The sequence below is a fragment of the Callithrix jacchus genome, chromosome 5 (assembly GCF_049354715.1).
Source record: "Callithrix jacchus isolate 240 chromosome 5, calJac240_pri, whole genome shotgun sequence".
Classification (NCBI taxonomy): domain Eukaryota; kingdom Metazoa; phylum Chordata; class Mammalia; order Primates; family Cebidae; genus Callithrix; species Callithrix jacchus.
In genome coordinates, this window is record NC_133506.1 from 104,940,213 (window position 1) to 104,951,668 (window position 11,456).

The 11,456-nt window shown below is 44.6% G+C and overlaps 1 protein-coding gene across 6 annotated transcripts in view; it reads right to left on the reverse strand.

The window, feature by feature from the left end:
* SUPT6H (SPT6 homolog, histone chaperone and transcription elongation factor) overlaps window positions 1–11,228 on the reverse strand; it is a 42,003-nt gene extending 30,775 nt beyond the window's left edge. For 2 of the 6 annotated variants that reach the window (XR_013535810.1, XM_035300943.3), the window contains exons 1-3: window positions 11,091–11,228; window positions 4,710–4,807; window positions 261–400 (exon numbers count right to left, since the gene is read on the reverse strand). Coding sequence is in view for 3 of the 6 variants with exons in the window: in XM_035300943.3 (XP_035156834.1) it covers window positions 261–369 (109 nt within the window). In the remaining 3 variants the exon portion in view is untranslated. The remainder of the gene's footprint in view (window positions 1–260; window positions 401–4,709; window positions 4,808–11,090) is intronic. The other 4 variants (XR_013535809.1, XM_002748243.6, XM_008997181.4 and 1 more) reach the window with 3 other exon arrangements.
* Window positions 11,229–11,456: the final 228 nt, after the last annotated feature.

The window sequence follows — 11,456 nt, forward strand, 5'->3', positions numbered from 1 at the left end:
TATCACTGGTTTATTATCTACCCCCTCTCACTAATGTAAACTCCACAATAGCTAGATTTTGTTGTTTTATATTTCTAGGCCTAGTGCCTGGCATATAGACAGATGCTCAGTTAGTATCTGCTAAGAATGACTGAAAGTTCTCAAGCTGGTACCTCATGTGTGATAACTTCTGTGCTGAGCCTGAGCCTTTCATCAGCAAGAATCCAACTATCCAAAGCTTAGCAATAGTGGGGAGAAGCTTGAGGCTGGGGCCTCCTCACCATCATCCTCCTCTTCCACAAATTTCTTGGTGACTCGGGGTACCACCTCGCCTTCATCATTGTATTCTTCCTCTGACTCCTCAGCCTCGCTTTCCACAAAATCAGACATTACTGCAGTTTCTCACTCAGACTGAAGATGACTAGGGAAGGAAAAGAGGGTAGAACGAAAAAATGTGACACATGATTGTACAGAGGGCTCTTAAACGTTCCCACAAACAGCCTTTTAGCAACCTGCCACTGCTCTGCCCACTCAACATTCCCACTTGGGGAAAAGAGAGGAAGAAGCATACGGTTCCAGATCTTCCATTATCCATTCCTCCTAGCATTGATTCTTTCTTATGTACTGTTTTTTTTTTTTGAGACTGAGTCTCAGTCTTTCGTCCAGGCTGGAGTGCAGTGGTGCGATCTCCGCTCACTGCAACCTCTGCCTGCCTGGTTCAAGCAATTCTCCTGCCTCAGCCTCCCGAGTAGCTGGGATTATAGGAGGGGGAGGCCTGTTAAAATAATATATATATATATTGGGCTGGGCGCAGTGGCTCACGCCTGTAATCCCAGCACTTTGGGAGGCCGAGGCAGGTGGATCACGAGGTCAAGAGATCGAGACCATCCTGGTCAACATGGTGAAACCCCGTCTCTACTAAAAATACAAAAATTAGCTGGGCATGTTGGTGTGCACCTGTAGTCCCAGCTACTCGGGAGGCTGAGGCAGGAGAATTGCTTAAACCCAGAAGGCGGAGGTTGCGGTGAGCCAAGATCATGCCATTGCACTCCAGCCTGGGTAACAAGAGCAAAACTCCGTCTCAAAATAAATAAATAAATAAATAAATAAATACAACCATGCCTGGCTAATTTTGTATTTTTAGTAGAGATGGAGTTTCACCACGTTGGTCAGGCTGATCTCGAACTCCTGACCTCAGGTGATCCACCTGACTTGGCCTCCCAAAGTGCTGGGATTACAGGCATGAGCCATCTCACCTGTCCTCACCTCCCAAAGTGCTAGGATTATAGGCATGAGCCACCATGCCCAACCTAATTGCCTTGTTTTTAAAAGTACAAATGAGGCTGGTGCTCCATGCTGCACACAGCTTGGGAAGATAGCTGTATTCTCTTTCTTTCCATCCCATTTGAAGACAGGAATGGGCAAATGAGGAAATAAACTAATATAGGAATAATTAAGCAGGGATATAGTGTAGAGTGAGATTATATAATCTGCTCCTAGGAGGGTTAGGAAACAATAAGTGCCAACTTTATAAAAGGACCTGTTATATATTTAGGTATACTATTCTTAGTTATGAAAATCTTTTTTTTTTTTTTGAGACAGTCTTGCTCTGTAGCCCAGGCTGTAGTGCAGTGGTGTGATCTGTTGGCTCACTGCAACCTCCACCTCCCGGGTTCAATCGATTCTTCTGCCTCAGCCTCCCGAGTAACTAGGACTATAAGCGCATGCCACCACACCCGGCTAATTTTTGTATTTTTTAGTAGAGATAGGATTTCTCCATGTCGGCCAGGCTACTAGTCTTGAACTCCCGACCTCAGGTGATCCGCCTGCCTCGGCCTCCCAAAATGCTGGGATTACAGGCATGAGCCACCACACTCGGCAAAATCTCTTTCCTTTTTTTTTTTTTTGAGATGGAGTTTCACTCTTGTTGCCCAGGCTTGAGTGCAATGGCACAATCTTGGCTCATTGCAACCTCTGCCTCCCAGGTTCAAGTGATTCTCCTGCGTTAGCCTCCCGAGCAGCTGGGATTACAGGCACACACCACCACACCCGGCTAACAGCACCACACCCGGCTAATTTTTGTATTTTTTAGTAGAGATAGGATTTCTCCATGTTGGCCAGGCTAGTCTTGAACTCCCGACCTCAGGTGATCCGTCTGCCTCAGCCTCCCAAAATGCTGGGATTACAGGTGTGAGCCACCACACCTGGCCAAAATCTCTTTTATTTTATTTTTTTTGAGACGGAGTTTTGCTGTTGTTACCCAGGCTGGAGTGCAATGGCATGATCTTGGCTCACCGCAACCTTCGCCTTCTGGGTTTAAGCAATTCTCCTGCCTCAGCCTCCCGAGTAGCTGGGACTACAGGTGCACACCAACATGCCCAGCTAATTTTTGTATTTTTAGTAGAGACGGGGTTTCACCATGTTGACCAGGATGGTCTCGATCTCTTGACCTCGTGATCCACCTGCCTCGGCCTCCCAAAGTGCTGTGATTATAGGCGTGAGCCACTGGGTGGCAAAATCTCTTTTCAATAGATTAAATACACAATTACTTCATGAACTTGAGCTGATTTGTGTGAGTATTGTCTGGGAGCATTTGGGTCCAAAAAGGGCCTATTTTTATCATTTATTCCCCTTGCAAGCAAAAAATCTTGACAGGCTTCCATGTCCTACAAAATAAAGGCAACATGTTTAAATGGAAAGACTGCTGGGCTTAAGAGCAGAAATCAAATCCTGGTCTCATATCCCACCAGCTACACATAAACTTTAGCAAATTACTTGACATGCCTGAGTATCACTTTCTTAATCTGGAAAATGGTAAGGGCACTACCTACCTCACAGGAGAGTTGGCAATATTACATGACATAGGGGAAAGAATCTATTGTTTCAAAATGTGTTAACTGAGTTTGAATTTGAATCCTGGACCTAATATTCCTTAGCATTCTGTAACTTTGTACTAACCAATTCCAACTTTATCTTCTACATCCCTGCTTTCAGACTCTTCCACCAAAGCCTGGAAATGACAGTAGGGATCTTCTAAGAATAGTAACATGGAGCTTGATGGGCCTTGAGCAGGACTTAAAAAATTATCACATCAAGATTCCATTGTGGAACCCTCAAGCTGGCTGCTGACACACTCAGTATCATTCTTCACCCTGTCCCGTAAAATGGTCTACTATATATATATCCCATGTCCCTTTCTCCTACTTAAGACTATAAGCTTCTGGAAGATAAAGACCATATTCAATGGAGGGACTAATAAAAGACCTAATTTGTGTAGCACACCTGAAGGGATATAGCTTTTCTGGTACAGAATCACAGAGTGCCTTATAATGCCTCTTGTATTGCCATTTATGTTTTTGACTTCCTAGTTCAAGCAATTCTCCTGCCTCAGCCTCCCAAGTAGCTGGGATTACAGGCACATGCCACCATGCCCAGCTAATTTTTATATTTTTAGTAGAGATGAGGTTTCACCATGTTGGCCAGGATGGTCTCGATCTCCTGACCTCGTGATCTGCCTGCCTAGGCCTCCCAAAGTGCTGGGATTACAGACATAAGCTACCATGCCCAGCCTTATGTTTTTCAGACGGAGGTTTCACCATGTTAGTCTGGTTTCGAACTCCTGAGCTCAAGTGACCCACCTGCCTCGACCTCCCAAAATACTGGGATTAGAGGAGTGAGCCACCACACCCAGTCCATTCTTACTAAAATGGCTTGTTTTAAAAACTACTATTGGCTTGGCTTGGTGGCTCATGCCTGTAATCCCAGTATTCTGGGAGGCTGAGGCGGGAGGATCATGAGGTCAGAAGATTGAGACCATCCTGGCTAACATGGTGAAAACTCCAAAAATTAGCTGGGCATGGTAGTGTGCGCCTGTACTCCCAGCCACTTGGGAGGCTGAGACAGGAGAACTGCTTGAACCCGGGGTGGGGGGGCGGCGAGGGTTGCAGTGAGCCAAGATTGCGCCACTACACTCCAGCCTGGATAATAAAGCAAGACACTTGTCTAAAAAACAAAAACAAAAAACTACTATTCTTCGACTAGGTGCAGTTGCTCACGCCTGTAATCCCAGCATTTTGGGAGGCTAAGGTGGGCAGATCACCTGAGGTCAGGAGTTTGAGACCAGCCTGGCCAACATGGTAAAACCCTGTGTCTATTAAAAGTAAAAAATTAGCTGGCTGTAGTGGCACATGCCTGTAGTTCCAGCTACTCGGGAGGCTGAGGCAGGAGAATTGCTTGAACCTGGGAAGTAGAGGTTGCAGTGAGCCGAGATCACACCATTGCACTCCAGCCTGGCAATAAAGCAAGACTCCATCTCAAAAAAAAAAAAAAAACCACAAAAGGTCCTGAGACCAAAAAGTTTAGGAATGACTATAAAGACTAGGCCTAAAGAGCTGTGGGACAGGAAGCCTAGGGGTTAGGTTGATGCCCCTCATGCCCCCAAGAGCGGTATCCTTAAGGTCATTTAGCTTGAGTATTGCCAAAAGTGAAAGTCTTAAACTGCCAATTAAATCTGAAGCTCTAATTTTAATTCTGACATTGCTCCTCCTCAGCCCTGAACTGAGCCATTAAAAATAGATTTGAGTATGGCAGCCCCCACACGTAGCTTGTTTTAATTAGGCTAGCAGACCCATAAGTTCAATCTTTTAAGGCCTCAACATCTTCAAATTAAATGCCAGCTCCTTCAGACCAGATGCCTCTCAGCCTACTTAACAGAGAAACAGACAGCCTACCTGATTAAAACAACAGCCTTCTTCTGTCTCAGGGGCAGCTGGTGCTCCATGCTGCACACAGCTTGGGAAGATAGCTGTGTTCTCTTTCTTCCCATCACCTAGGTTAGCAATAAAGCACATGCTATGCTATAGCTGGGGAATGCCTCCAATCTAGCTCAATAACAAGACTTCCACTTGTAAGAGGTTTGCCAGAAGCAATTCCGACTTGCTGCAACTTGCAGGAGCTAGATGTGCAGACTGCAGTAGCACTGCGGTCTGAGACTGACAAGCAGGAACTACTCTAGAACAAAGATACTAATGTATGTATTTTTATTATTAATATATGATATCTATAATAGGCCTGATAGAGCTTGGATGTATTCAGCACTTACGCTCTTAAAATTTTCCCTATGCTCACACTGTAAGTTAAATTTGCAACTGAAATAGGTCTAGAAGGGGAGTGGGGAGATAGAGGGAGAAGGTTTCTCTAGGCAGAAGCACAGTTGCAGAACAAGATGTGGCTCAAAGGGAGAAGCTGGTGGTTACCATGACATTCTCTGGAAGAGGAATGGAACTGGGATCAGATTGCCATGGGAGAGGCCCTCTGCAGTCCCTCCCTTTGAACAAGAAGTTGTAGGAGGCAATTAAGAGGAGACCAGAGTGAAAAGAGATCTAGTCTTTTAATTCCTTTCACTTTGCAGCTTCAATTAACATTTGCTAGTTTTTTTTTTTTAAAGAGCCAAGCTTGTGCTGGGACTTAGGTATATAAAAATGAGTAAAATATGTTCCAACCTGGTGGAGTTCACAATCTTGTCTCAAAAAACTTGTTAATGAAGTTACAACAAAGCACAATTAGGATTATGTTAAGTTACACACTTGAACTATAAGAGTAATGGGAAGGTTGGGGAACACTTCAGAAAAGGTGATGCCTAAGATACAGTCTGGAGAAAGGCAACATGAGCAAACACTTAGGTGTGGTGCTCTGGAGAACAGCCCCAGAAATCTAGGGTGAAGTTTAAGCTACAAAACATTCCACACTGTCTTGTATCCTATATTTTATGAGCAAGGGCCTAGTACTATTCCAAAGGTATCCATAAGTGAATATCCAATTTGGAATTACAAAACCTAAAAGTTTAATACAGAAAAAATTAATTCTGTTCATTTAAAAATATTATTTATTCAGGCAGGCACAGTGGTTCACACCTATAATCCCAGCATTTTGGGAGGCTTAGGCAGGCGGATCACGAGGTCAAGATATCGAGACCATCCTGGCCAACATGGTGAAAACCTGTCTCTACTAAAAATACAAAAATTAGCTGGGTGTGGTGGCGAGTGCCTGTGGTCCCCGCTACTCAGAAGGCTGAGGCAGAAGAATCTCTTGAAACCAGGAGGAGAAGGTTGCAGTGAGCCGAGATTGCACCACTGCACTCCAGCCTGGGTGACACATCAAGACTCAAAAAAAAAAAAATTTGTTTTTAAAATTCCTTTTCTTTCCACATTTCTTTGGAGAAACAGGGTAAGGGCAAAAGAAGGGCACAACTTAAATATGTAAGCAGATTCAGAACCCCTGCAACACAGAGAGAGATGAAGTTACTGAACTTCATGGTACACACATTGGGGAACACACAGTTCCTGCTCTAAGCACAGGGGTTGGCAAATCTTCCTTTTCTCTATAGGGCCAGATCTGCCATTGTAGCACAGAAGCATACATAACATATAAATGAATGGGGGTGACCTTATTTGGCTCACAGGCCTTAGTTTGGTGACCCCTGATTTAGAAGTACAGGTCTTTAGGGAATTGATGACAAGGATAGCATGGGATCCTGTAAAAAGACAACCTACCCTGGTTTTGAGGAAGTGACTTTAAACAAAGACCTTAAGAGTAAGGAGGAATTAGTTCAGCAGAGGAGCTGGCTTTTTTGGAGATGGGTGTGGGGAATGATGTTGGAGTTGTGTGCTTCAAGCACAATGCACGCACTGTGGCAGGTACAGAGAAGACCCAGAAGGGGAAGAATGGTTCATAAGAGTTGGAGAAGTTATAAGGATCTAGTGTTAGTGAAGCCATTGCAGAAACACAGAATTGACTTAATTTACTTGCTAATCCAACAAAAACTTATTTATTTTTTGAGATGAGGCCCTACTCTGTTACCCAGGCTAAAGTTCAGTGGTGTGATCACATCTCACTATAGCCTTGACCTCCTGGGCTCAAGCCATAATCTCAACTCAGCCTCCCTAGTAGCTAGGACAAACTTTTTTTTTTTTTGAGACAGAGTCTTGCTTTGTCACCCAGGCTGGAGTGCAGTGGCGTAATCTTGAGTCACTGCACCTCTGATTCCTGGGTTCAAGCAATTCTCCTGCCACAGCCTCCCAAGTAGCTGGGATTACAGGTGCCCACCACCACATCCAGCTAATTTTTTTTTTTTTTGTAGTTTTAGTAGAGACGAGGTTTCACCACATTGGCCAGCCTGGTCTAGAACCCCTGTCCTCAGGTGATCTACCCGCCTCAGCCTCCCAAAGTGCTGGGATTACAGGCATATGCCACCGTGTCCAGCCACTTTTTTTTTTTTTTTTTGAGACAGAGTCTTGCTCTGTCATCAGGCTGGAGTGCAGTGGCACAATCTCGGCTCAATCCAATCTCTGTCTCCCAGGTTTAGGTGATTCTCTTGTCTCAGCCTCCTGAGTAGCTGGGACTACAGGCACATGCCACCATGCTCAGCTAATTTTTGTATTTTTAGTAGAGACAGGGCTTTACCATGTTGGCCAGGATGGTCTTTTTTTTTTTATTTAACTATTTTATTTTTTGATATAGTATAGTAGAGTACAGTGGAGTTTAGTGGCCCAATCTTGGCTCATTGCAGCCTCTGCCTCCAGGGTTCCAGCAATTCTCCTGCCTCAGCCCTCTGAGTACCTGGGATTATAGGTGCATGCCACTGCGCCAGTGTAATTTTTGTATTTTCAGTAGAGACTGGGTTTCACCATGCTGGCCAGGCTGGTCTCAAACACCTGACCTCAGTTGATCCACATGCCTCAGCCTCCCAAAGCGCTGGGATTACAGGTGTGAGCCACCATGCCTGGCACTAATACTTATTTAATGAGTGTCTCCCACATGCCAGGCATATACAAGACCAGATCCATGCTCCTAGGATGCCTGTATGCTGGTGTAGCAGATACACTACCAACAAATAAAACAAACCTTGCTCTAAGAGCTAAGAAGGAAATACACATCCTCATCTCTAAGTAAAGTGAGTTTACTTAGGCTGAGATGTCCATAGGTAGGATGTGACCTGTAGAACCACGGGGAGAGGTTCCAGTAGAGAAAGTGGGCAAGAACATGGTATATGATAGGTGACATCATAATGCTGATGGCACCAGAGCATGGTGAAGGCAGCAGTCTATGAGGGAGAGGCCTGCTCAAGCAGGGCGTGAAGGCCACAGAAAGTCACTGGAGAGTAAGTAGGGAAATGACATGATCTGCCCTGATCCGATCTTGTTTCATGGAAAAATGAACTGGAGGAAGATCTGAGTGAAAACCTAGGAAACCTGAGGATACCGTCATGGTTGCCCAGGCAAAAGATGGTGGTGGCTTGGAATAGGGTAGTAGCAGTGAAGACAGAGAAGAGAAGACAGATTATAAATACATTCTGGAAGTGGAAGGGACAGAACTTATTGAAAGACTGGGGAAGAGGAGTAGTAAAGGAAAAGAACAAAGATGATTCTCAGAGGTCCATCTTTGGTAACCCTATGGATAGGAGTACCACTCAGTGAAATGAGAAGGGTAACACTTAGAATGATGAGAAAACCAAAACTTTCTTTTGGTTATGTTAGCTTTGGGGTACCTAAGAAATATCCAAAGGGAGATAATTAAACAGGCATTTTTAGTGTGTGATTCTGGAACATAGAGGAGAGGGCTGGACTAGAGATTTAAACTTTAGAGTTGCCAACTTTCAGGTGGTAATTAAAGCCATAGGACTGGGCCACCTAAAGGAAAAACATGCAGAGGGCTCAGGATTAAATCCTGTGAGAATTCCAACACACACATATATATATATACATATATATATATACACACATATATATATATACATATATATATATACACACATATATATATATACATATATATATATACACACATATATATACATATATATATATACACACATATATATACACGTAAATATATATAAATATATAAATACACACACACACACACACACACACACACACACACGTTTGAGATAGAGTCTTGCTCTGTTGCCTATGCTGGAGTGCAGTGGCATAATCTCTGCTTACTGCAACCTCTGCCTCCTGGATTCAAGTGATTCTCCTGTCTCAGCCTCCCAAGTAGCTGGGATTATAGGCGTGCCATCATGCCCCACTAGTTTTTGTATTTTTAGTAGAGATGGGGTTTTACCATCTTGGCCAGGCTGGTCTTGAACTCCTGACCTCAAGTGATCCACCCACTTCAACCTCCCAAAGTGTTGGGATTACAGGCGTGAGCCACTGCCCCCAGACCCAATATTTAGACATGAGAGAGAGAGCAAAAATGGCTAGCAAATGAGACTCAGAAGGAACAGCCAGATAAATGGAGAAAAATCAAGAGTGCAATGTCAATGAAGCCAAGATGGGAGTTTGGAGACAGGAGTAACTATTTGAACATTGCAGAGACAAAGGAAGATGAGAACAAAGTATCCATTGGATTTGGCAACAAAGAAGTCACTGGTGACCTTGATCAGGGCAACTTCAGTGGAGTGGGCAAAGTTGCTGTGGTGGCACTTGCCTACTAAAAGCTGTCTCAGGAGGACTGCTTGAGCTCAGGAGTTCCCGTTGGCAGTGAGCTATGATAGAGCCACTGAGCTCCAATGTGGGCAACAGAGCAAGACCCTGTCTCTTAAAAAAAAAAAAAAAAAAAAAAAGAGTCGGCAGAAGAGAAGCCAGATTGGTATAAAATGAAGAGTAAATAAAAAGTGAGAAAGCTGAGTTGGTAAAGGTAGTTATCTATGAATGGAAATTTAAAAAATTACCACATTAGTTGGAGAGGAATGTGAGGGATACCAGAACATAATCTGTATGCTGATAGGAACAGTTTTATGGAAAGAAAGGATTTGGTGACTCTCTGTATTGGGAAATAGTGGAGAGAAAGGAAGCCAAGGATTATAGGTAAGATTGATAGTAGCGCCATTTATTAAGATCAAGACTATAGAAGCAAGGGCAAAAGTATTTGCCTACAAAGATCATATGTTTCCACCACACTAGAGAGGCTTTCAGAAGGAGAACTGTAAAAATTGACTAAGCCTCTCCAGACTGCACCACTTTCTGATGTAATTAATCTCTTGATGAAGTTAAGACCTCTTAGAGTCTCAGGCCATGCAATGCAATCTAGCAGCCACACAAACCAAGTGAATAATAATGGACTTGTACTGGTGAAAGGGACACTACTCATGGAAAAGGGCCCTAAATTCACAGCTGATGGAAGAGCAGTCATGCTTTTGTAATCAAAACACCGAAGACTTACAAACCGGTAACTTTCAGACAAACAGTGGAACCAGACATTTTCCCGAAGAAATTAATCAAATTCAATATCGTTTACACTCTCTAATGCTTATTAATGATGTAGCTTCATACACCCTTGCTACTTCTGATATTACAGTGAATTTCCGTGGAAGTATTTTTAGAGAGCTTAGGTCTCTGAAATAAGCATCAGTTCGCGTAACAACCCAGGGAAATGAATTTCTCCAGCTGGTTCAAAGGAGTGCCTGAGGAGAAAGGCAGAAACTAGACAATACAATTTTGATCTAATAAATCATTCTAATGTTCATGATAGGCGTCTGGCAAACGTTTGAGAAAATGAATGTACGGAGAATGAATGGGCTTCAGGTACTTCTACAAGACCTTCGCCCTTTAGAAAGGAATGAAGGATGCAACCGTCTACAAAAAGTTCCATTTGTATTTTTCAGCAATATGTAATGAGCTGGAATTTGGCATCGCCCTCTAGCCTGCTGGCCGAACTGCTGAAAGCTCCATAGTATTCATATCCCCAGAACAAACAATTCGATCACCTGATCCCTGCTCAGAAGCCCCAGGTCCCTTCCATCCCCAGTGCTTTCCTGTGGCCCAGTTTTATAAAAAGCTGCGGAGGGAAGGACGGGATGCCAGGAAGCCTGTTGATTCAACATGCCACCCAATTGACGGGTTCCAGGTGTTACCGGGCTGGGAAAAGCTTTGAGACTCTGAGCAACCGCTTTCCTCCCCTTCCCCCCACAGAGCAAGGAAGGCCAGGCCCCCCCTTCCTTCTTCCCGCATTCGGCTCCCCATAGCCTCTTCCTTTACGCGACCAGGCCCTAGAAGCCTGGTTCCCCACCTGACCAATGCGAGAAACACGCTCTCTAGTCGGAACTTTACCTGCCTGAAGCCGGCCGCTCCTCCGGTGCGCTAAGCCCCCACCGAGGAAAATGGAGTCGTCGAACCAAGACTGGGAAAGGATAGTACGGAGCCACCGCACTGCCCCTCCGCCGCCACCGCCGCCGCTGCTGCGTCAACGTGCTACGTCATTTCCGGCTCCCTGTCACTGGGAGTGGGCGGCCCATTTCTTACTCTCTCTGCAGCTCTTGGGGGTTTCGTCCTGAGGGTGCGAAAGCTAGCCGAAGCGGCTCAGGACGACAGCTGCCACAGGGACCCCGGAACAGAGCGAGAGTTTCTTAAGGAACCAGGCCCAGCCGGTTTTTCCGGCCGCTCTAGCAAAATAAACCATAAAGATCAGACTCGGGC